Raw genomic sequence first — 27398 nt, 5'->3', positions numbered from 1 at the left:
TCCTGCTCTGAGCATGCGCAGTTTCCTTTCCGCCACAGCTCTGTTGATAGCGGCTGGTGTTTCACACGTGCACTTTCTCCTATGTGAATCTTCACCCGTTCACAAGCTACTCCTGCTTTGTAACCAGAGGTAAACTACTTGCCGGCCCGCCGTGCTTGTTTCCGGTGTGTAACAATTAGCACCGCCGGCCAAAAGATTCCTTTGGAAGTTTAGCCGGGTTTGCTCCGATTAGCTCGCTTTCGTTAGCCCGCCCTAGCGTTTACTTTGTGTTGTGTCGCTGCTAGCTGTTAGCTGGCTAGCAATCGTCACCCCTTAAACCAATGCAACGTGAATGTGACGAATGTGTTTGTGAATTTTGTGCTAAAATGTGATGTTCTCCTCTCCGCAGGTGTGAAGCCAGAGAAACCGACCACCATGGGGGCTTATCTGTCGCTGCCTAACACAACCAAGACCTCATCGGATGGCGGCAACTGCAACATGAGCTTCGGTTTCTCTGCCATGCAGGGCTGGCGGGTCTCTATGGAGGTGAGAAAGATGTTCACGGAAAAAACCCAAGCTCTTGTTGCTCCGAGTCAGAGCTGCGCTGCTAGGGGATGTGCACGGTTATGGCGGGACAGACTATGTAATGTCTCCTTAGTTAAGGTGTCACCTCTAATCAGCTACCTTTGTCTGCGTACAGTGGTGGTTTAGAGTAGTAACTTTTGTCTGGAACTGAAAGGTTCACGCAGGTCTCAAAGTTAACAATTAGATTTAATTGTCACCATCAGAATCAGAAATTCATGCGCACCGCTTCAACAAAGAAATGGAGATTAACCAATGGATGTGTATTTTAATTAGCAATGTGATACATGGTATTAATTAACTTTTTCCTTTTGCCTAAAATGAGGCTTGTGTAAAACCAAGCCAGTGTTCGGATGAGGATCCAGAATAAAAAAGTTATCTTAATGCTGTGGGTGACGATTCCTAACACTTTTAAAACTCAACCTTGTATTTTATCCAAAAGTTGTTCTAATCCACTGCAAACCCCAAACAAAGTGACCTACCGTTGCATTTTTGGGTGTTATCACGATTTGGAAGGTGGTGATCTTGGTTTTGTGGCTTACTCTGGAAACGCCTGAATATACAGCCCAAAGTTAATGTCTTGCAGAGTAACGTCATATTACAAGAACGACCATAAACAAACCAGATAAAAATGGGTCAAATGAAGCACTGTCTTCCTTGTCCTACGATGAAAAGTATGAACTCACAGTAAGGTCCTGTTTATTGGACAATTCTCCTTTGAACTATACTGGCTCTTTCTTCCCAAATCAGTCACAAAACTTTTCCACTTTGGCGCATGTTTGCAATCTTCTAAGGCACTCCAAATCCCACAATGCAATGCACAAAACTTTTCCAAAGTTCAAGTTATATGAGCATTTGTCAACAAGCCCATTGTTTGTGAAGAAGTTAAAAACCATCTTGCGAGCAGTAATTTCAACCTTTGACATTTGTTTGTGGGTAAAATCTCCTGTTTTGCAAAATAAATAACTAAGATTTATTAATCAATGAAGCCTACAGGTTGTTTTTATGTGTTAAGAGGTGATGGGGATCATTGCCCGGAGCTTTATTTAAAGTTAAGGTTTGAAATGTGTGAACTAGATGTTCTAATGATTAATTTTTCAGGTAACAATTATTTATTTATTATTATTTCAGCAAAATTCAGTCCACACCCAATACTACAGCCATCTCTGAGGCACAAATTCCAAAATAATTAAATTTGTATAATATTATTAAATTTAATTAATAATGTTATACTAATTTAATTATTTTTGATGTGGAGTCTCTGAGATGGCTGTTGTATATTCAAATAAAACATTCACTTGTGGATGTTTAATGTAAACAAGTCGATTATATAGCGGCTGCATCTTGACATTATGTTTTAATATGTAGTGGTTCCAGTATGTTAAAATCGTATCTGTAGTACTGCAGGAATTCAACAATGTCAGCGTTGGTATGGTGCACTCCGTCTCTCACACCAGATTAGTAGTAAAGCTCACTTCATATTATGCATGCAAGTAGTCTAGGATGTACTGAGTTCAGTGGTATATGAATCATAGACTACTTATGGAAAATAAGCTTTTTATTCCACATCAAATTTGGATGAAATATCCTTAATTTTGTGATTGTCAGGATTTTTGACACAGGATTACTCGAAAAGTACTTCATATTATGCATGCAGGTAGTCTGGGAAGTACTAAGTCCAGCAGTATATGAATCTTGTATTACCTAGTTACTTATGGAACTATTATTTTTTTTCCCTCACGTCATCGTTTACTTTGAAATCTGGACACATACCTTCATGATATTTTCAGTTTATTACTGAAGGTAATAATTTTTACTGTATATGTATTGTAATTTTCATGGCTCTGATCACTACCAGCAGCTCTTCAGAGCGGTCTCATTACGATTACCATAAGTGTTAGCAGATTTGGGCACTAGACAACAACGTGTGGCTTATTTGACCACGCAAATGCAAGTTCTTCTTTGTCCTAAGCATTTGGCGGCTAGATTTCCGGTGCATTACCGCCACGACTGGACTGGTGTGGGACAATCTTTGTGTTTGGGACCACGCATCGACACAAAAAATTAACGTGAACATATTGACATTACAGCTTTTTGGGACACCCCTACATTTAAACAAGTCTACACACTCAAAAGCAGGAGTGTGTTTTAACAGTCATTCAATCAGAATTTGTATTATGGTGAATTTCTTGTTTTTTCACTCAATAGATCACATAATTTTTGTTTTTAGCCTCTGTGCCTTTTGGTGTCCTCGTTGCCAGGCCTGTTCATTAACATTACTGTCTGTTGTCACAGGACGCACACAACTGTATCCCAGAATTCGATGAGGAGACGGCCATGTTTGCTGTGTACGATGGACATGGAGGTAATGTGCGAATACGGCAGAGATGAGTGTTATAATTTACAGAGTAAACAGACAGTGTCGCACACACCTCTTGTTAGCTTTTGGTACAGCCTGCTTGTCTTTTTAAAATGGTGGTCCTTGTTTTAACACCTGTTACCCTGCTGTGTTGGCATTAACACCCCTAACCTAAGAATTAATTTAACCTGTTGCACCCATTTAGGTGAGGAAGTGGCTCTGTACTGTTCTAAATACTTGCCGGACATTATCAAGGAGCAGAAGACTTACAAAGATGGCAAACTTCAGAAGGTGAGAAGCTGTAGAAGCTAAGCATTGCATGGCCTCTGCCGCATACCACTCCCCTGACACATCTGTGTTGTTTGCAGGCACTGGAGGACGCCTTCTTGGCCATTGATGGCAGAATAACCACAGAGGACGTTATCAAAGAGCTGGTCCAGATCGCAGGGCGCCCCACTGAGGAGCTGCCGACTGAAAAAGTCGCAGAGGAAGATGACCGTAGGTTAATCTCTAATAATTACATGTGCATAATTTACTTCTCTGGCCTCATTGAACCACAATAATCACTTAGATTTGAGCTGAGCATCTGAAGGTCATCTCTTCATTAACTGTGACACGTTGATCCTGATGAATTCTAATGCAGTAATATTATCAGACTGAAAAGTTTGATTATAAGACCATTGTCTAGATCAACTCAGACAAAATACAGAACTACTGAAATTTGATTGTCTGTTTTACAATTAAGTTGGTAGTCGTTGCTGATAAACGTGACAAAACCGATTAAATTTTAAAAAAATATTGGAGAATAAACATCCTATTTTGTTTAGGTGTATTATTTTACAAATGAACAAAGTTGAGTTCTTACTAAGAGAATGTCCTAATGTTTATAAATGCCTAACATGAAGTGGAAGTATAGAAATAATTTGTCATCATTTTTTAAGCTCATACATATCTTAAAACGGTCTAATAATATATTGTGTGTGACTGTTTGCACTTTTTCTAGTGGACACTGAGGAGGCTGCGTTGCTTCACGAGGAGGCCACCATGACTATAGAAGAGCTTCTGATTCGTTATGGCCAGAACCGCAGTGCTGTCAAACATGCTGCTGCCATGAGGTAGTGATACATTCTTCCTTCAATGTTTCCTACAGAGTAACTGATAAGTGTTCCTCTCAAATGTTTTCACTAATGTCTCTAATACAACATTTGCAATTTGAAGTTCCCTGAAATGACTCAACAGAATTCCATCTATTGAATAGCTCTTAAATAGGATCTTGATAGGTTTAGTATCCTGGTTGATTCAACTGGGAAACTCAGATTTTATATCTGCTCTGCTTTCTTTGTCTTATTTTTAGTGCTGCAGCAAAGAAGGCGTCATGCCCAGATGTCCCTGAAGACAAAGGGGAAGGAGAAGAGAAGAAAGAGGGGGTAAACGGGGAGGTGGAGGATGAGAGCAATGGCAAGATGAAAGGAGCGGAAGGAGCGTCATGTGGGTCCAAGCTGCGAGCCTGTCGGAGAACAGGAGGTGGTGAAAGCAGTGGTGCAGGTACGTCTTTGAAGGGATAAGAATGAGTTAAGCAGCACAATGTAAACCTGCTTTAAGTATGTGGAAATCTCTTCTTCTTTATTTTGAGTTGTCCCAACTTGCACTCTATTTAATTTGCTGACTTTATTATTATTTAGCTGAAGGTGCAGAATCAGGAGGAAGCTCCAATGGAGAAGAGAAGACCAAGTCAGAAGTAGATGCAGGTCCATCATGTTCCTCATTGTCTTCAAAGACACCGGGAGATTCCAAGTCCAGGTTATTTGATGACAGCGAAGAGTCCGAGGGAGAGGAAGAGGAAGGCAGTGATGACGAGGTGAGGCGACCAAAGCCTTGCTTTATGTTTTCATTGTTCGTTCAAAGTCTGAGGTGAGTTTAAATGTTCTTCCACAGGATAGAAGTGAAGAAGAGGAGGGGGACAGTAGTGAGTTGGAAGAAGATACAGAAGAGGGAGAGGAAGACTCTGAGGATGAAGATGAAGAGGAAATGTGTCTGCCAGGAATGGATGGTAAAGAGGAGGTGAGTAAGAAAAAGATAAATAACCTTTAATAAACGAGAAGTCATTAGGAACACATTCTCATTCGAAACGATGACATGGAAGCAGTCAGGCTTAAGGAACCTGCTCAACGCCCCACAGTAGATACGAACCAATGACCTAAAGCATTACGCCACCACTGCCCTATAGTATAAATCAATTCTCCATTGTTTATCCAGCTTACTGTTTACTGCCTCTAATTAAGATTAAATCTATACAAAAACCACCTGAAGCAAAAAAACACCATTACACATAATTGTGTTGTTTTCTTAGGCCGACTTAGGGCTGGGCGGTATACCAATTCATACTGAATACCAGTATATATTTTTGTTATACCGGTGTATTTGATTACACAACTTTCGGAATGCTACGCTGCGCCACGTTTCAGATCGGGCCCATTTCAACGTTGCACTTCTAAATGGAAAGGTAAACAGTAGCGCTCTGGTGTTAGTTGTGGTGTAAATCATATGTGTAAATGGATAAGAAAGACACAATTGAAAGTTCTGAAGCTGCATGTGAAAATGTGCCTGCGTGCGCATACCTCTGTTACAGGAGAACAACACTTGGGCAAGGAGGCATGGTTATCTTAGCATGTCAGCAGTTCGGTAGTAATGCACAAAAAAAAGAGCGCAAAGGATCGCAATTTGTAATTGCTATAACTATAATAAGTCCTGGTTGAGCTGCAAACAAAACGCTACCTTATTCACCATAAGAAACCATGTCACCACTGAGTATGCAGCATTTAAAGCTAGAAATCAAGCTAAAACTAAAGCTAAGATAGCGTGGCAAAGAGCCATTGGGCTGCTGTTGCAAACTTGTATTACTACTAGCGTGAAATTATTCTACAATATTCACTGATAGTGACAGTAAAATAGACCATCTTATGTCAATGTACTGCAGTAATTCCTCTCTCAACCAGGAGAAAATGCTGTGAACACCTGATTATGCATGAAAAAAAATACTGTCATATAGCCCAAGGCCAGGGGTCTGCAACCTTTACTCTCAAAGGAGCCATTTTGCCTAATCTCGCCAGGATTGAAGTCCTTCCGGAGTCGTAAAAAATACCTTTTCAAGGAAAACAATAGTGTATAAAATTCTATGCAGTTAAAATAATATCGAATAATTTTTAGAGTTAATGGATTTGAAGAGCTACAAAAAATAACTTGATCATGTCGTTCAACACATGCTAATTGCTAATTTCTTGCAGCATATCAAGCATACATAATAAGCTGGCATGTTGGCAATGAAATAAATCTTTCCCCACACAAATACAATCTCTATTTTCTTTCAGAATAGTCTTTTTGTTAGTTTAGTTATCTTAAAAGGAATTTAGAACCTAGGTTAGCCACAGGGGCAATGAAAGTTGATGGTCTGTAGTGGATGTCATTTATTTTTAGGTTAAACAACTGTTTTATCAGATTTTTATTTTAAGTTAATGGCAATAATCATCAATACCCTCTGTAAGAAATACCAATTCATAATTTAATTTTTTTTTTTTGTTTTTTTTTTTTTTTTAAAGCTATAGGGAGCCATTGCTAAAGAGTTAAAGAGCCACATGAGGCTCCAGAGCTGCAGGTTGCAGATCCCTGCCCTAGGCTCACCTTTGTTTAAATCACATCTGTATTTTTGTGTTGCATTTTCATTGAATTTGTTTAATGTCAGGATGTCTAGTAATGGCTAAGCCGTGGTGTCCCATTCTTTTTCCCTTGCACGTTAGACGTGCTGTTTGAAGCCATAAATCTAAAAGAATGTAAACCAGAGAAAGGGGTTTAGTTTGTCATCTGTAGATCATCACGGTGTAACATTTTTAATGTTTATGTGCAGCCTGGTTCAGACAGCGGCACCACCGCTGTAGTGGCTTTGATCCGAGGGAAGCAGTTGATCGTGGCAAATGCTGGTGACTCTCGCTGTGTCGTGTCGGAGCGGGGTAAGTCCAAAAAAAAAAAATTATATATATGTTCAACTTCTCATCAAATCTAAATGCATGTTTGGAATAGCTTTACTTAGTGGTTAGCACGTCCGCCTCACAGCAAGAAGGTCCTGGGTTCAAGCCTGCGGGTGGACACCGGGGTCCTTTCTGTGTGGAGTTTGCATGTTCTCCCTGTGCTGCGTGGGTTTCCTCCGGGTACTCCGGCTTCCTCCCACAATCCAAAAACATGACTGTAAGGTTGATTGGAGTCTCTAAATTGCCCATATGAGTGAGTGAGTGGTTGTCTGTCTGTGTTGCCCTGCGATGGACTGGCGCCCTGTCCAGGGTGTACCCCCGCCCAGCGCCCAATGAGAGCCAGAGATGGGCACCAGCAGACCACCGTGACCCTGACAAACAGGAATAAGTGGGTCTGAAAATGGATTAATGGAATAGCTTTAATTTGGTGTCAATGAATCCTTTACTACAATGCACTTGGTTTCCAACACCACAAACTACACACAGGTCTAGCACTTTAAAGTGTTTTCTTTTTAAATCATATTTTGTTCTTAAACAGTAAATTAGTATTTTATGTTAACATTTTTCTGGGCCCAAAGTAAATTTGCCTGACAAATTGTGTGCAAGTGAAATATCAAGTAGAAACTTTTTATCAGATCATGCAGTATTTTCCTTTTTCAGACTAAGTGGATTGTTTCTTCTTTTTTTGTTCTAGGGAAAGCAGTTGACATGTCGTATGATCACAAGCCAGAGGATGAGGTTGAACTCACTCGTATAAAGAATGCTGGAGGCAAAGTGACCATGGACGGCCGCGTCAATGGAGGACTCAACCTCTCCAGAGCCATTGGTTTGTCGGATAAACTCTTGTGCCGCTCTTAGATATCATTGACTTTTGGTGTTTGGTCATCACGATATGATGTTCATATCGATATTCACCAAACTCTAAATTGTGATCGTCAGGTGACCATTTTTACAAGCGGAACAAGGTTCTTCCTCCAGAGGAGCAGATGATTTCTGCGATGCCTGATGTCAAAGTTCTGACGCTCAACGAGGACCACGACTTCATGGTCATTGCCTGCGACGGTATCTGGTAAGTGTTCTCTACATACACCATTAGAATTATAAATGTACAACCAAAAGAATACTTTCATACTTTTCTTTTTTTTTTATTTCCCTGATCAACGCTAAATAAAGTGTTTATCTGATTTGCAGGAACGTTCTAAGCAGCCAGGAAGTGGTGGACTTCATCAGTGAGAGGATCAAACCAGACCAGAATGGCAAAGCCAAACCTCTATCATCCATCGTGGAGGAGGTGAGACTGGAGGGGAGAAGAGATTTTAAACAAAGATGTAATGTCAGGCAGAGTAAATTAAGCCTGCTATTTACCATGGTTGGTAGTGCATTGTCAGCTCCAACACTCTGACAAGCATCTCAGCTGTGTTTAAGCAGTCACACATTGAAAACGTGGTGGACTACCCGACCTCCATGACCACGTTTCGACACCCCTGGTCCACAGCATAAACCAGTGGTTCTTAACCTTATTGGATGTACTAAACTAGAGCTGTGGTCATGCCTCAAAAGTTGGACCTGATGTGGCCAAAGCCTAACAGATGAAGTCTTTTTTTTTTTTTTTCTAACCCAAACCCATAAGCTTTCGATCCACCTTTTGAGCATCCATTTGTGTATTTTTCTCTCGCTGATAAAAACACATCACCTAACCAGTCAGTCTTCACGCAGCGTCTAGCCCTGACCCGTTTAAAATTTAGAAATGAAGGCTGAACTAAACCCGTCTTGTCGGGCTCAAAACATAGCTATATATTTTATTTGGACAGACGCACGTAAGCCTTGGCCGATCTTTTGCTTTGTTAAAAAATTTTTTTAATTTTTTATAAATTTTTAAGATTCAAATGCAACATTATCAAAATGTATCTTTTAATAAACTAGTATATTGTGGAAATCTCTTTTGTGGAACATATTTTTAATTTGTGTCCTGACCCCTGCCAAACCCCTGAGATGGACTCAACTCAACGAACCCATGGGTTTGATACAGTGGGCGTGCACTGTAGCTGTTCCCAGTCAACGTTCTTGAAGCCAAAATATGGCGCTTAGGGGCGTATTCATCTTGCAAATTTGACATAATTTGGAGCCAGAGTCTGTGCAGCAGGGTCCGGCAGGAGGAGCCCTGATAATACGCCCCGCCCATTTAGCGTAATGCCCTGATGCTACGCCATGAATATAAGTATTTTTCCCGCTGGAAATTCTGACAACTGCTTGTTCAGAACAGAGAGGTTAGTACAAAACCAAGATATATTTCAACTCAAATACCGAGTTTAATGGCGTCTCGGCTTTCCTTCACAACGTGAGAGCTACGCAAGACTCGCGGCAGTCAATCATAGTCATATGATGTAAAATCCTGTTTTTCAACCTCAAATAACTTATTTAAAACAAACTTCACAGAAAAATGAGCACTTGAACACAATGTCGTCCGTTCTTTTTACAGTTTATGGTTGGATAGAACCAAGGTTGAGAACCACTGCAGTAGACTGTTTATGGTCCTTTGCTGACCAGTGGGGGCAGCAACATGCCTCTACAATGGAGGGTGGAGAAGTCAGCATGTCTAATCTGAAGGGCAAATCAATTCCTGCTGCAAAAAAAAGATTAAACTCTGACCCCTCGATGAGACCTTTTGTGACATTTTCTTGTTTTTCCTCCAGCTGTTGGACCACTGTTTAGCCCCAGACACATCTGGAGACGGGACCGGATGTGACAACATGACCTGCATCATCATCACATTCTTGCCACACCCCTCCTTTGCAGAGTCAGACGACACAAAGAAGAGGAAGCGTCTTGAGGAGGCTGAGGGGGTGTCGCTGGAGAAAAATGGAAGCGGTGGCAAAAAGGCAAAAAGTGACTAAGGAAAGTTAGAAACTAGCTGAAATGGAGCAGTTGCTCCCAAGCTACCACAGACACACCAGAGACTCATTCTATTCAAGATCTAATCCTTTTCACACAACATAATTTTACCCTGAAACGGACATAATGGCCATGTGAAAGCTCAAGTATCAGCTGAACTAAGATCATCAGTATAGTTTTTTAGTGCTCTGTACCCTGCAGTTGTTTCTTTTGATCAGTCTTGTTGAGAAAATGCTGTATAATAGTCCATTTAGTTTGTGCATTCAAAAAGGCTTGGCCCACCACCAGAAGGCAGCAGCATTAATTACACAGAAACCTTTGTGAAGCATTTTGCTCATAGAACCTCTGAGCTCTAGACATGCCCATGTTAGTGCAGAGAGAATGAATGAACGTGCTTGCTTGACTAGTTTTGCACTAAAAGCTGTTGGTACCATCGGTGGCTCCTCTGATAGACTCATCAATAAAGCTACTGATGGATGAGGTCAGAGATTACTTGCCTGATAGTTATCTTTCAATTGCCACCCCTTTCCATGCAGATCTCAAAAACTTTTTTTTTTTTTTTTTTGTCCATGTATATGAAGTTTTTGTTGAGTTCGTCACTTTCCATCTGTTGGTTTTCACATCAGGGCAACAATGGCAATCCTTGTAATGTTCAGAAGCTCAAAGGTGGAGGTCAAACCTCTAATCCAGTTCACAATGCACAGCTCATTTCCAACCTTTCCACACTTGATTTTCTTCCCATCTGTTCAATGTTCCCATTGTAACACTTTAATGTTAAATTTGCACATTCATTGTGTTTTGATGAACTCTTTCTCTGGCTGTCAGTTTTATGAAACTCTTAAGAGCACACTGAGATCACCTTGCTGCTGGGTTACCGGGGAAACACCATGCAGGTTATTTTTCTGAATAATGTAATTTGAAGTTTAAAGCACCAACAGGGTGTAACTGTTGAGATGATTGTCTTTATTTGCAGACGCCTCGTTTAAACTCAATGTGTCTTGTGTACTTGTCACATGCCCTATGTTCTGTACATAGTTTTTTTCAATACTTGTAATTGAAGAAAAAGCAAACAATACTTTTTCTTTGTAATTGTGAGTAAATGTAACATTTTTGGTGCATACTCTTTTGACACCAGTATGTAAGTACATACAAATACATTTTTTTAAAAATAATTACTTCTCGACTGGCTCAGTTTTTGGTGGAGCGGCTGCTTTATTGGTTTGTTTTATGTGAAAACGGTATGTCGATGACTAGCTGTGGGGCTGATATAAACTATTATTAATACTCACTGTTGCAATAGGATAGGTTTGAACATTAATTATTTTCCTTTAGTTTTGCAAATTAATTAACCTGTAAACTTAAAACACCCAAAGATAGCAGGGGTATCCTGGGGTACTCTGGTCAGACAAAGATCTGTTTCATAATAAAGTACAGAGAAAACATGCTGTACATCCTCACAAAAATTAACACATTTGAACCAAACATCAGTTTTCTAAGATCAAGTTTGATTCATGTGCAAGGTTTTCTCATTACGTTCACTGATTTTGTAAATATTTAGATAAGATGGTAATATTTGAATGGTAATTGGATAGATAATGAATTTCCCATGTCACTCCTCAGTTTGCTCTGACCAGTATGATGATACTGTTGCTATATTGACTTCAACCTGTAGATGGCAGCAAAAGATTCACTCATTCAATGTCTTTATAAAACTGGACTTGACTAAACCTGTAGTTCCACAGTAAAGCAGCACCCCATTAAATGTAAAGCTGTTCTCAGTGATTCATGGTTAGAAACCTTTTTCAGAGTCCTAGAGTGTCCTCCACCTCCACCCTTTATCTCCAGGACTCCACTCACACCATTGGTTGGTCCCAGTGCTCCCAGAGGATCTCTGTCTATCAGAAACAATAGAAAGCAAGAGAGGAAATGCACACTTTGTTCATAGGCTCTAAAAATGTCTTCACACACAAGCACGGTTTTTAACAGCTGTGACTGGCAGGATGTTTGTTCTCATAGTGCAAATTAGTGTGTGTGTGTGTGTGTGTGTGCGCGCGAGGATGAATGTTTGTTCTCATAGTGCAGATATCTGAAAACAGGTCACACATGTTGTGGTTTGTTTATCACAAAGTGAGAAAGTGACTTGTGTCACTTCTTCAAACTAAAAAGAGTAAATGACAATCTTTGTGTTCCTCATACATATAACATGGCTATTCTTACAGTGAAGTGTGTATCCGTCAGTCCTGATGCCTAAACTTGGCTAGGTCTACCGTAAACCTGAGCCACTGGAGTCTGATTAGAGCATCGTGTGTGTGTGTGTTTTATTTAGAAAGCTAAGCCACAATAGCAGGTTTTAGTTGGACACCACAGCCCTTCATCAAGATGTTTTCAGTCTCCTGCTCTTCAACCAGCACCATTGCCCTGTGTTAGCCATCACACACACACACACACATTCCAGTGGTCACAGTAGTGCAGTTAAAACACAGGCTCAGAACAAAAATAGTGGCCTAAAATGACTTTTTCAAATGCACACGCCTACTATCCTTTCACTGCCAACATTGACATGCAGAGGGTTGTACCTGAGCTCACAGAGCCATCATTATTGTTATAAAACATTCAGAAACACTTTCCATAGTTAAGCATTGCATTGAAAATTTGGATTCAGAAGCTTTAGGATCATTGAAAAATAAGATGTTGAAAGCGAACAAAGCTAGAGAAAGTAATTGAGCTCATTGTGTTTGGAAATCTTTTCAAAAATAAAAACTGATTTATTTCAGCTATTTATTTTGGTGTTGTTGGAATAATCCAACAACACTGTTTATGCTACATTCATCAGCAGAAAGCCTACAACACACACACACACACACAGGGGCAATAGGATGTCACGGTCAGCTGTTCTCTTCATGGCAGGATGTACCAGCATGTCAGCACCACACACATCCTCTGTGTGTGTGTGTGTGTGTGTGTGTGTGTGTGTGTGTTGTCAAAATCAGCACTTTGGATAAAACTGATAGCTCTAGGAAAAACTCCCGACATCCTTTCCCCTCTTCCTCTCAACCACCTTTCCCATTCGTCTTCTTCACCACTGTCACTTCCTGTCACCACTTCCTTCCTTTCTTCCTCTCTATCCACTGATCTTTGATTTTCCTTCTCTTTCTGCTCACAATGAGATTCCTCTCGTGTTTCTAATATTCTATCTATCTATGCAGCGCAGGAAAGGTCTACAATAGCATGCATTAGCTTTCTATGAATGAGATCAAATCCATGAGACACACTCACGTGTAATGTGAATTTGTTTCTACATAGAACGACGTGTTTTAAGACAGTTCACGTCGTTAGCATGAAGAACATCCTCCACTTCTACAGTCGGTGCCTGAGCCAATGACCACAGTGTGTAAAGTGATATTTTAAAGTTGTCAGACATCATAGCAGAGAGAGCCTAGCCACGTGTTTTGCACCTAAGCTTTGATTCTGGTCAAGAATGTCTTAAGAATTCAACTCTAACATGAGCCCGTGTCCACTCTGTGCTAGAATTCTGATCCAAATCCAGTTCTATGAAAGCAAGCAAACTTTTTAGGCAGAAAACCTGTAATTTTATATTCTATATTTGTGCATGAAAGCACAGTTGAAGCCTGTAGTTACTGAATTGTTATGCTTAGTATGCTGTAGTGTGCACTTTCTTTATAAACTCTTTGACCCAAAGCAAATAATAGAGTATCGGTTCAAACGCAAATATATAAAAAAAATGTTTATTTTTTCTCTCTCGTCTTGTCTGCACATGCTGTCGAGGGACTATGGGGCGCAGAGGTTGCGCTTGCTAAATAAAATGCAACTTTTTGCAACATTTAGCAAAAAAACATATTTACAAAATATATTTTTATTTTGTTTTATGTTACTTTTGACCAGATTTACAGCAATGTTTGTAAACTTTGTGAAATATAATGTCAATGTTAAATCTAATTACTAAATTTTAATCTGAATGCTAAATCCAAACGGTGAATTTGCATATTAGCTAAATACCTAGCTTCCCCTTCGACATTTATATTTCACATTTAATATTTATATTTCACATTTAGCATTTAAATTTAACATTGACATTATATTTTTAAAAGAAAAAAAACACCACTAATATTGCTGTAAATCTGTTTTTTTTTGTTTAGTTTTGCACAATTTTTTTGCAAACACACAAAAAATGAGAACAGAAATATACAAAGTGACGCCAAAAACACAAAATTACTAGCAAAGTGCACAAGATGGGAAAAATATGTATAAAATGAGAACAAAATGATCGAACTATATACAAAACGACGATAAATATTGACAAAATGACTTCCAAAATACAATATGCAACAAAAATTCTCAAAACGCACAAAGAATTGGAACGAAAATGCACAAATTTTGTGGGATGGTTAGATTTCCATTGTCTCTTGCATTGAGCGTAGCCACAGTTCCTACAAATTCTTTCATTTTATTCTGTAACCTTGCGGTTACTTTTTCCATATTCAACACGTCTTTCATTCTGTCCATTGCTTTGCACAGGGGGTTTGTGCAAGCAGCAAACTGTAATCATTTTTTTTTTGCTATTGTAATTAACATTTTAACATGTTTTTTAAACATGGTTTGTTGCTAAATGTTGTAAAAAGTTGCTGTTTTAACACTGTATAAAGTATCCACTATATTTATTGCAATTAATTTTGGTCAGCTACACATTTTAACCTGACTCAAACTAGATGATAATACGCTCTCCAATGTTAATATAAATAAAATAAACTTGAATTTAGGATGCAACGATTCACTCAACTCCCGATACGATTCGATTCACGATACTGGGTTCACGATATGATTCTCTCACGATTTATTTTACAAAATGGGACTGTAGACAAATGATGACTGAAAAATATTCCTTTATTTTTTGGGGGGAAAATACGGTACTATTTTCCTTTTATTTTTCATTGTCAAAAGAATCCCTTGATAAACTATTCAAAACAATGCAATTTAACTAAAAATAAATCTTGAATGAAATAAATAAAGGAATAATACAAATGAAGAAGAAGCTTATTAATTTAAATTCTGGTTCTATAGTAAACAATGCAACACTGCATAACAGTTATTTTTCTTTTCAAAAGTGCAACTGAAAATGTATTTTGTGCCTTAACAATTGGACTTTAAAAAAAAAAAAAACAGTCATTGCACTGTATTTAGGTCAGATATTTGCTTGAACCAGCAGAGGGCGCTGGTAAACCAGTGGTCGGTTGCCATGCAGATATTCTTACACTGAAGAAGAGAGAGAGCAGCCAGAGCTAATAGAAAAACGTGACTTTTACAGATGTTCACGTAATATTACAGATATTCTTTCGGTGCTAAAGGGGTAAACAATCATTTATGAACATGTTTAAGAGTAGAAGGCGGCCAGAAAGAAAGTAGTAGCAGATTCTGCCCGCCGCCTCAGCATTTGGACAAGAGAAGGATAAACATATAGCGCCCTCTGCTGTTAAAAAAAGGTACTGCGATTCAATTTTCAGAAAATCCATATCAACCGTGATTAATCATTACATCTCTACTTGAATTAATCAGAAATCATTTCTTAAAGGGTGCCTGTGGTGAACTTTAATTATAACCTTGCTCTATTAAATGATTACTGTATGTATAACCCTGCAGGGTTTAGTCTGGTAATGTTCATCACAAGTCCATGAGAAGGAGCCACGTGACCTAAATACCGATAGTCTTCCACCATTTTACCTCCATCAGTGGCGCAACAACATTAAATTCAATCTGACGTCGCACACGCCCATAACACTATTTTCCTCCTGTGAATCACTATAAGCTATATATATATATATATATATATATATATATATATATATATATATATATATATATAAACTATAAGCGATCTAAAGCTGATTGCGTGTATAAACATTGCGGGTTGACCACAAGCTCTGGTTGCTGCGATGCTGCATTAAAAGTTGCAAGAACAGCTCCAGAAGTGTGAAAAGTAACTTTCCACACTTACCCTTGTGTTGGCCATAGTGATAAATAAACATGTTATTGCATAAAATGTGGAGAGAAACGTAAATACAGATGAAAACCAAAGAAAGAAGGGCTGAGCTGATGCAAAACACGACCCCAGAAACAATATCTGTCAGGTTGAAAATGGCTGCCTCCCTGTTAGCTGTATTCATGGAATAAAATTTTAAAAAACTTTTTTTGTTTATTTTTAATAATTATTGTACATGTACCTCCTAATGTTGGATACATGGAAACATACAATGAGTGTTATGTGACAGTTGAGTTGCAGATACGTTTTTGGACACTCGATATTATAATTCTTTTAATCAGAGTATATCTAAACCAGAGTTTCTCAAATGGGGGTACGTGTACCCCTAGGGGTACTCGATGGCACTACAGGGGATATGGGCGAGAGACAGAGTGGAAAATTTACAAATAAAGTGTCAGTCTTGGTCCCATGCCAGGCATGAAATGACTGGAAATGATGAAAACTTTAGAAATAAAATCTATTCAGGAGCCACTGAAATCAGTGTTTTTCAACCTTGGGGTCGGGACCCCATGTGGGGTCCCCTGGAATTGAAATGGGGTCGCCTGAAATTTTGGAAAAATGACAATAGATTTTTGAAATTATTATTATTTTTGTTAAATTAAAACAACACCTAATCTTAAACGACTATTTCTATACTTTCACCTTCCATCCATCCATTCATTTTCAGACCCACTTATTCCTGTTTTACAGGGTCCACCTTGTGAAATATAAAACTAGTTCAACTAAAATGCAGTAAAAAAAAAATAAATAAATAAAATACAAAATATCTGAGCTCAAACATGATCAAAAATTATTTCTAGAAAAAATTGTCAGAAATTCTTGATATCAAAATTGGGGTCACAATCAAAAAGGTTTAGAACCACTGCACTAAATTACTGTTTCTTTCCACTTATTTATAAAATGAGATTGTTTAAAATGTGTGTTACCACTAGTTCATTCCATCATTATGCTCTATAGTTGTTTTTAAATAGTTTTCTAAGTAAATGTTGTAGTCGGACTTGAATTCAGAAATGAGAGAAAGGGGTGCTTGAGTCAAAACAGTTTGAGAACCACTGATTTACACTGCGTCACAAAGCAGAATGACTGTCCACCACACTACACAGGTACGTGTCTTTAGATTTTGGCCTTCTCAGTGTGAAGGAGATACAGACAAGTTCATTGGTGAACACGACAAGGCTTAAGAACACATGGGTTACATTGGAAGTTCTTTGGAACACACACCTGATGGTTCACACCTGTACACACAGATACGTGTGTGTGTGTGTGTGTGTATCAGGAGACCATAGGAACAGTAGGGAGGTGAACACACAAGTGCTCACAGTTTGTGTGGGTGGAGATAAGAGAGAATGGGAAACAAGCAGCTGTCTGATCAGCGGACATACTGCTGCTCTTACATCACCCACATTTCCACACTGGCCCATTCTTTCCCTCTTTCACACAGTCACATTTTCACAGCCTTTCACTGCCCTCAACCAGTTTCTGTTTGTTCTGCGTGTTTGTCCTTTTACCCTCAAACATTGATTTTATTTTTCACTCATCGTCTTTGTTTTTTTTTCTCTTTCCTTCTCTTTCTTTTTTAACTTTTACTTTGATCTTTCACAGAAAAGCAAAGCACACGATGGTATTCACAGATATACAATCACACACACACAGTACCAACGTGTGCAGTTCCTAAAGATTACAGTCAGTGTGATTACAAAAATAAAAGAACATTTTCATTACAGTGAGCCTGTCTGTCTGTGCATGGTATAAAGGACACACTGAGGGGAAGTGAGAGTCGGGATGAGCAGTGATTTATAATGAAAATAAAGGAAAGAACGCTACAACACAGAACTTGTTACCGTTCAGCAAAAACAAGGACCAACCTACAGTTACAGCAACCCAGTCTCACTCCGAAGTGTAGTAGAATGACTACGCTTTTAATGCATGGACATCATATATATGCGCTGCTCAGGAGTAGAAATTCTACGCATCGGTTACCCAGCGTTTTCTATGGGGAATACGTCAGGTCACGTGACCACCTCGTCACCCCGTTTCAGAAAGGAAAAACATGGCGGATATTTGTTAAATTTTCACTAGAAATTGCAATAGGTGGTTTGCAACTGACGTCACACATCCCACGATCCTCTCTGACTCGCTTGGATCCGCATGTACCAAAGAACATTGACACCTGCCATTAGCGCGGCCTGCCATTAGCACGGCCTGCTATTTAAGCCAACAAAAGCCTCATTTCCTGATATGTGATTATTTTTATAACTAAATCCCAATAATGTAGGACAGTTTTACAGCAGGTTTAGGTCAGACAAATATTTTTTTTAAAATAATATTTTCAACTGACTCTGTAAAGGTAAAAAACATGGCTTTGTCTTCAAATAGCTGCACTTATGGACTAAAAAACTTGGCAAAATTAATACTGAGTTATACACAATCTTTAATTTTATTCAATTTAACTCGAAACAGAATCCTGATCCAAAACCCAATCTTGTAATGAAATCTAAAATATTTTTGATTACATGCAAAAAAAAAAGAATGAAAAAGACTAAATGGTTTCACAGGTAATGTCACAAAGTGAACAGTTACTTAAATCAATATTAAACATTTGATGTGAGGCATTATTATTTAACATTTGACATTATTTCCTTTAGTCTTGGAGCAATCAGCTAACATAAATATTTTGTCCCAATAATTAGATTTTATTCAACTGTTTTTGAATGCTGCTGCTGTGGGGGTTCCATTGTTTATTTGTATTATTTTTGTATATATTATATCTATACTAGTGGTGTTTTTCTAGACTGGTGCCCTGTCCAGGGTATAACCCTGTCTAACGTACAATGAGAGCTGGAGATGGGCACCAGCAGACCCCCGTGACCTGAAAACGGTACAACTTGGTCAGAAGAAATGGGATTAACGGGTGGATGGTGTTTTTTCTTTTTATTAGTTTTTTCTATTTTTGTCCTTTTATATCATCATTCTTCACTCTATTTATCTTTAAGAACTCAACAGGGAACTTGAGGACATTATGTCTCATGTTCATGCACATGATGACAAATAAAAAACCATGATTTTTTAACAGAAATAGGTGAAATATCTTTAAAATTTTGGTTTGTCTATTGTTTGCTATGCATACAATATACAATACAACAGACAATAAACTATCTATCTGTCTGTCTTGAGAGACTCCACATTGAAGATCGTGCCACAAATCCGGAGCCATAATATTAAACGCTCATACACAGCGTGTACAGCATGTGACTACAGGAGTCACCTTGAGAGTGCTGACGCTGCCTGAGGAGCAGCTGATGTGTCAGTGGGCTTACTAGAAAAATAACTGCATTACTAAGTTGCATCCATCGATTTTCCAACCCACACAACCCCAAATTAGTGATTGTAAAATATCGACTTTTTGACCTTTTGTCTTCACGTTTGAACATATATTAATGAAGGACTGCTCCCAGGTCCATTCAGATAATTTGCTGAGCCGTCTTCATTATTTTAGCTGAACTCATGATGATCTACCTCACTATAGACTATACCCATACATATAGCAGTAAACCATCTGGATTGAACTAATCACACCCTGAACTAACACACAAACATACCATTTACAATGACTTAACAATAATGTGTGAAATATATGTTCTTAGACGAGGAAGTGCACAGCTGCTATTCAATTATTATATTCAAACCCATGCAAGAACAGGAAGAGGCACCAGTGCTAATGACTAACTACCTACACTGCTGTATATATAGGGAAGTTCTACATACAAACTTAGGATGCTTCAATGCTTTTATCATATGGAACGGAGCACAGAGCATGTGTCAAACTCAAGGCAAGGGGGCCTAGTTCGGCCCCTTAAAACATCCAAATCTACCCGCAAAGTAAAAATGACTGAGAAAACATAAATCGTTGTATAAATTACCAAATAACTGAGTTGTGGATAACTCTGTAGGGTTGCAAAAGGGTTTAAAATATCTGGCTTTTGAAAACTGATATATTTGGAAGTATAACTTTACAATTATTTACAATATTTGCAGGGTTTGCAGTTTTCCCATGCTTGTGTAACACAATGTAAGATTGTTCCAAAATCCTGCTCAGTCGTTAAATTATTTGACAAAATTTCCCCAAAAATAAATATTTTGGATATTGGATATTGTCGGTGCCTTCTACATACATACTTTCATATCATTTATACATGGAAATACAAAGTAGCACTAACATTGAAATTCTTAATTTGGGATTATTGGATGATAGAAGATGTAATGATAAATGTAGGCTGTGAAGGGTGATGAAGTTTGTCCCCATAGGGTATCACGGGGTATAATAGAGTACAAACGGAGAACATTCAGTCCAACAGTCCAAGCAGAGGTCTGCTCACTGTGTGGACCAGAAGGTATGGTTGGACTCAGTACACCATCTAGTTAGACTGCTCTGTGGAACAGGAATAGAGTTCCCCTACAGCTAGTTTGTCTTGTGATGCTGCAGAAACCACCTGAGTGCAACAGCAGAAGCTCTGTGAGCTAAAAGTAGCACTGTATCAGTATCTCATGACTGCTACTCTCACGACATGAGAGAATAATGTAGAGTAGTGCGGTTTTGTTTACTTTGTGTGTCATTCAGAGATGGTAACGTGAGGATAAGCTCTTCTCCAGACTTGAACTCCATTTTCTGACACGCTTGTTCCTGTTTTTAGGGTTGCATGGGGTCTGCTGGTGCCTATCTCCAGCTCTCACTGGGCGTTAGGCAGGGGTACACCCTGGACAGGGCACCAGTCTGAACAATCCTTGAAGTCCAAAAGAAAAAGTTTCTTAATTTTTCGTCCTATAGTAGAAAGTTGGAATTTAGTTCAAATTGAAAATATACAATTTTGGGTGAAAGTCTTTAAGAAGACGTTAGGTATAAAGGTTCCAGTAGACTTTTTGGTAAGGTACCCCGTGACCCTGAAAAGGAGCAAGCGGGTTGGAAAATGGATGGATCGGTAAGGCCATTCAATGTCCTTTACATGATCAAAAAGAAAACATTAAACTAACAATAAAAAGTTTTACGCATAGAAAAGAAGTGCCTTTAACCAAGATTTAAAAATGTTCACATTAGATGCTGACTTCAGCTCTACTGGCAGTTTGTTCCACTTCTTTGCAGCATAACAACTAAAAGCAGCATCACCATGTTTACTGTGAGCTCTGGTCTCCACTATCTGACCTGTGTCCATAGATCTGAGAGACCTGCTGGGTTCATACCTGACAAACATCACACTGATGTATTCTGGACCAAAGCCATTCACACATTTATACACCAGCAGCAGAACTTTAAAGGGGCAATTCCTGTCATAAGACCATCACAATAGTTCAGTCTGCTGGAGATGAAAGAACAGGTCATGACTGAATGATAAGATCATGTAGGTAAACATAGAAGGACGTTGGGAAATAGGTGCTATAAGATGAGGTTCAACTGCCAAAAAAGTGTATTTCTCCAGTGAGGACCAATAATTTAATGAAAATATGTAGTAGTTCAATTACAAACTAAAAGTACAAAAGTGAGCTCCAACTCCTTACCATAAATGTTCTTTGGTTTTAAATGGAAGATTATAAATATAGTTGTTGCACAAATGTTTTAAGCAGGAGGGTCAGCACTGACAATCACATCAGCCTCCCTCAACTGTCATGTGACTCATTGAACCAGCTGAACCAGCCTCCCTTCAGTTAGTGCTTGAACATCCCATCACACACCCTGTTCCTCCCCCACAGTCGTACAGGGAAATCCTTTCACTTCTCCTCCTCTCACCTTCTAAAAACAAACAGTCCAAAGAAGTTTCCTACAGTTATTATCCAGCAGCATTGAACAGGGACGAAAGCTTCACCATTAGAAACCTTTGAATAACACTTGTCCTTTGCCACCATTGGCTACAGTCATGAACTGAAGCAGTGACTTTGAGATCTGCAAAGCTGAAAACTGGGCCTCCCTTTTCATTATGTGTCCGCTCACATGGCGAGCAAAAGGACAAAAGATCTGGCCACAAGCCTGGTGATCTATGTGTGCGTGCGTGCATGTTTGTGTGCGTGCGTGTTTCCCCAGCTGGTTACATCTGGTTTAAGAAGAGGCCACAGAGGAGGGGTTGCTCTCTCCAACCTTCTCTCAATATCAGTTACTAATCCCTGTTTCCCAGAAGCATTCTTGTGTGTGTGTGTGTGTGTGAGATAAGGTAATGAAAACCTGATTGACAGTGTGTTTGGATTTGCCTTCAGTTAGCTTTAATCTTGTTCAGTTTTGTGATGAAACATGTTTAATTCTTGCTCAAACGGTGTTATAGCTCTGTTTAAAGCCATGTGTGGTACATCTAGTTATTGCATGTACCGCACATGTATGTACGTGTGGTACACACACACATATATATATATAAACACACACACACTGTATATATGTATTGGGTTGTCCCAGTTCTACCTTTAATACGTCATGCTCGTCAGTACAAGAGCCAATCGTGGCAGGTCACGTCCAATAGTGGTGTTTTTCGAACAATCTCTTTGGCAGAGATTGAACCACAGGAAGATGGAACTGCTCCTCCTGAACATCCACTGGCATATTTTAGGCCCATGTTCAAGGTGTTTTTGATTCTGACAGCAATTTAATACTGTCAATAAGCCTTTTCACACACTCGGAAATCTCACTCTCGTTCAGTTCTTGCTCATGAGGTCGAAGGTCAAGAGGGATAAACTCATCCTAGCTGACGGTGTAAACAGCGAGTCTGACAGAGGTTAAGATCATTTTTTCCCCATTGCAGCATTGATTCTTTGAAAAAGAATATTGCGGAAACGTGGTATCGGTCTCCAAGGTAGAAATGCCGAGTTAGCTGCTAAAGCTAATGCTGCACACAAGCTAAAAATTGAAGTTTTTTTCCTGGCTTTTCAACAGTAATCAATCAGCTAAACAGAGCTGTTTCACTAATCGGCCAGTCCATCTGGTGCACTGCCCTCAAATTTGTAAATTCAACTAAAATAATAGCTTGATAAAAATAATCATAGACCTGGTTAGTGAATGGTGTACCTCGTAAATGTATCTTTTCAAAGTGAGAACTCATACTGTCTCTTTCACACTTGGAAATCTTGCTTTTCCCATCAATAATAATAATACATTTTATTTATAAACACTTTTCAAAAACACAAAGACACTTTACAGTTGTTAAAACAACTACAAAAGTCAAAACAAAGAAAAATACCAACAACAAAAGGTAAATAGACAAAATACAGGAGTAGGAGGCAGAGGAGGTCTGTCGCTTTGGTACTGCTTCTCTCATCAGTTTTACAAAAGTGCTCAGATACGAGCATCATTCCCAGGTAGAGTCCAAATTCCGCCCGCTGGAGACCCAGGTAGTCGGTGTTTTCATGCACCAGGGAAAACCTGTGTGGAAGCGAGGGGACTGCCTCGCTTCCATAGAGGGTTTTCACGACACGTCATCAACCTGGAAGTCGCCATTTTGGAGATAAGCAGCAGGTTTACAAACACATCCGTGTACCCTTCGTTCTTTGGTGATTCCATTTTAAAACCAAATCAAAATGACAAATAAACAGTGTGGTTATTTATAATCCAAAACAGAAATACAGAAAAAGCAAAAACCAGATAAGCATTTTACTGTTTTTTAAACTTGTTCTGTTTGTGATATTTACGGAGAAATTAGAGCGAGAACTTAAGTCCGCTGCACCTCGTTTCTCTGCCCAGGTCCTGGACCAGGTCTCCACACACAATAGGACTGTTAAGGATTTATTTCAGCAGTTTTATGGTCCTGCTCCTGTTTTAATTCAGTGTGTGGATGTTTTAGCTCGTGAAAAGCTGCTCACGTTCATGTTTTGTTTTGCGGTGTTAAGATCCAAATAGTATCCAAATAAACTGGTGACTGACTATTAACTGTGAGGCTGGTGTGAGGAACACCATTGCCATCTTGGAAGATGACAGCCCTATACGGATGCACCTGCATGGGTGTGTTTACTTCAATAATAATGTTATTTTTTGACTTATTGAAAGCGGCCCATGTACAAAACGATTGTCGAGGGTCGTCTCCGTTTGGCCTCAATAAGTCGGAGGTCATGGATTATGTTGACACTCTACCAGAAGTTGAGAGAAGTCGGTACAAGGAGAAACTGATCCCTACAACGTTCCTTTTGACAAATGGAATGAAGATTATTTCCCGGGAGTGACTTATCCTGACATTGTGAACTACCTCGTCTTTACATCTAGCTCATACACAATGGACCACCAATGAAAGTTTCAAGGGACTGGAAGCTTACAACCAGTTGGTTTGTGGCTGGATTTGTGAAGTAGCTGCTTTTATTCATAATGGACTCCATGTGATTAAATCCAGGGTAAGTAGGCTAATTTAGAATAATTAATCTGTAATATGAGTGTGCAATGCTGGTTTTTCCGAATCTGAGCTATTTCATTGATGACATTCATTTGTGTGAAAAAATAGATCTGCACACTTGGATCAATGCAAATAAAACAATTTAGTTTAGTTTAATTTCATTTCCTGAAGAAAGACTTGCGTACTCCAGTCCCAGCCGTGTTAGAACACCCAAACAGTGCAAAAGTTTACCATCGCTGTGCGCTCTCTGCTTCGCTAAAACGTTTCCTGCGTTGGCATGTTCTTCCATTATGGCGGAGGGCCGTACATCACATGACCTGTGAGGTCATGTGGCATGGGTCTATAGATGTTAGAACTTCTACAATGTGCCACTTTTGCAAAAACAATTACAGCTTTTTTGAGGGCAGTAAGAAGTTTATTTTGCACATTATAATACCGCTAACAGCAGTCGTCAACACACACGTAAGTTGATCACAAGAAACGAGGAGCACCGGTAGATTATTTCCTGGTTTAGGGTTAAGGTTACAATTAAAAATGTAAAACAAAAAAAATAAACATTTTAGGATATTCCCTGGTTTAGGTTTAGGGCTAAAATAAAAGGGTTAGCGGGCTAGCTAAAAATTATTATGAGCTAAAATAAAACTGACAGAACTTTGAGTGACGTGGTGCCCCTATCACGTCCCCTAAAATGGCCAATGAGGGGGTGCTCCGTACGAATAGAGGGGAGTCAATTGATACGTTTCCGTACAAATAGCCACGGCCATAACTCGAAATGTCATCGACACAAATTATGCCTCTGCCATCAGTGTGAGTTGGAAATCATGATACACTATCGTTTTTTATCAAACGCAGCAGAGTAAAAGTCCGTCTGTGTGGCGAGATTAAAACATGAAGCTCAAGTTTCCCCGTAACTATCCAAATATCAAACAAACAGAACCAGGTTTAATTTTAAAGCAGAAAAACGCTGCTTGTTGTTTCATGTTTCTGGTTTTAAATTAATAATAATAAAAAAAACAATCAGTTTTTTCTCTTAGGCTTTGAAACAAAATAACCAAACCAGCACACAAACAAGCAAATCCCAAATTTTGAGAGGAAATGGTGAACTATTGTCGTGTTTTTGGCTGTACTAATCGGTCAGAACGTGAAAAACATGTGGAGTTTTATAGACTGCCAAAAGTTAGAACAAATCAGTCAGTAGTTCTACATCAGACGAGCAGTGACATGAGACTTGCTCACCGTTGTTGCACCAGTTGTTATTGGTGTATATGCATTTAAATCCAGCTTCAGGTAGTCCAGTTTGTTCTCCAGGGAGCAGACATTAGAAACCAGGATGGAAGGAAGTGGCGTTCTCTGAGGATTAGCTTTTAGCTTGGTTGCTAGCCCCGCTCCTGCTTCTGATCACACCGCTTACATCTCCTCCGCTGGCGGACACCGCTGGTACGAGGCTCCGCTGCTTCCTAGGCCGCTGGATGTAGTGAAAGCGTTCTTCATCTTCTTCTTTTGGTTTAATGGCAGGTTGCAACCATGACTTATTAGGTGCATACCGCCACCTACGGGAGACTGCTATTTACTTCAGGATTTGTATTTTTCTAACCTAAAAGGTAATAATTACTATTGTGTCCTAAAACTAAAACCAAAACAGAACAAACTAACTATAATAACCGAACGGAGTGTTCTCCAGCCCGACTGAGAATGGCTGTATACAACTCCTTATTGTAACAAATGTCCGACTATGAAAGCCTCCTACACTACACATCGGCGCTTACCTCCATCATTGCTGCGGATCCGGGTAACTGCCCAGATGAAAACCCTCCATACTGCTGCTGAACTGCTCCCATCGGTTTTTAAAAGTGCTCGGATCGGCTTTAAATGACATCAGCGGAAAACCCTGGACACCTCCTCGAGCCCGAATATGTGTATTATTAATAATATAAACACTATTAAAACACTAAAAATATCTGGACTGAAATTACAAACACTTTTAGGTTAGAAATATTAACATAGTGAATGAGCTTGTTGACATTTTATCCCTCCACCCAGGTCACGCATGCGTGAATGTGAAAAGGCTCATATAGTGTCTGGTTAACTCAACAAAAGTTGCACTGAACAAAGCATTTGATTAGTTCTTTAGTTTTTGTTAAATAGCCAAATAAAACAGTTGTATTGATGACTGTTGCTGAGTTAATATATACTCATTATCCGTGTCATGCTGATCCTGTTGAACAGCTGTTTGTATATTCTGTGAATAATGGGGATTTTATTGGTTTGATGTGGTTTTATTAAACACAAACCAAATGTTATGATAGTTAATGAAACACCACATTATTTTTAATTTTAATTACTTTTTGATATTTAAGTGAATGTTTATGCAAATACTTGAGTACTTTCACTTAAGTAATACTTTGAGACACTTTTACTTATATTGGAGTCGTTTTTGACAAAAAGAAGTGTCTGTACTTTCACTCCTGTAATAAAGGAGTGTACGTACTTTGTTCACTGCTGGGAACACAACACTGTGGTTTAAAGAGCTGATAGGAAATTAACTGTTTCCTAGCAATAAAGGATTTCATGCAGCTTTGAAATGTGCTGTAGTTTTATCTCCTTACATTTAATAAAAAAATAAAATAAAATGAATATTCTTCAGCAGTGATTTGGTATGCAGTAAGTTAACTATTAAATAGACCTTTGTGCACACATGACCACTAAATAAACAAAGTGAAACTATATCACAGCTCTGTGGCATTATCAGAAAATGGATATGCATGAAAAGTACACAGTGCTTAACTAAAGCAGCAATTTTCAACTGGTGGGTCGGGACCCAAAAGTGGGTCACGGACCTGTACTGGGTGGGTCGCATAGAGCTGGTCAAAAATAAATAAATACTTAATGTTGCATGTTGGACTTGTCTTTTATTTTGAAAGAAACGTTTGTTTTGACAGGCATGCTGTAAAATGCATGTTGTACAGGAAAATATATAGATTTATTTTAAAAAAAATATTCTGTGTGTTTATTTTTGAAAAACTAAATTTGGTTGGCTAAATTCCCAAAAAAAAAGTGGGCCGCGATTTAAAGACCATGGCAAAATGTAAATCCCAGGGTGAGACCAGTTGAGAACCCCTGGCCTAAAGGACATGCATCTGTGACCCCCTCAACTAAAT

The 27398-nt window shown here is 38.9% G+C and overlaps 1 protein-coding gene across 1 annotated transcript; it reads left to right on the top strand.

Moving 5' to 3' along the window:
- Nucleotides 1-25: 25 nt before the first annotated feature.
- Nucleotides 26-10321, top strand: ppm1g (protein phosphatase, Mg2+/Mn2+ dependent, 1G). Its single transcript, XM_028443071.1, has 14 exons — nucleotides 26-129; nucleotides 389-525; nucleotides 2857-2926; nucleotides 3126-3211; nucleotides 3289-3418; nucleotides 3924-4035; nucleotides 4275-4465; nucleotides 4603-4778; nucleotides 4856-4981; nucleotides 6822-6924; nucleotides 7637-7768; nucleotides 7882-8011; nucleotides 8134-8233; nucleotides 9636-10321. The coding sequence occupies exons 2-14, from the start codon at nucleotides 415-417 to the stop codon at nucleotides 9834-9836; spliced, it is 1668 nt and encodes a 555-aa protein (XP_028298872.1). The 5' UTR covers nucleotides 26-129; nucleotides 389-414; the 3' UTR covers nucleotides 9837-10321.
- Nucleotides 10322-27398: the final 17077 nt, after the last annotated feature.

This window comes from Gouania willdenowi, chromosome 3 (assembly GCF_900634775.1).
Source record: "Gouania willdenowi chromosome 3, fGouWil2.1, whole genome shotgun sequence".
In the NCBI taxonomy this organism is placed as follows: Eukaryota; Metazoa; Chordata; class Actinopteri; order Blenniiformes; family Gobiesocidae; genus Gouania; species Gouania willdenowi.
This window is presented reverse-complemented; position numbering and strand designations above follow the sequence as displayed.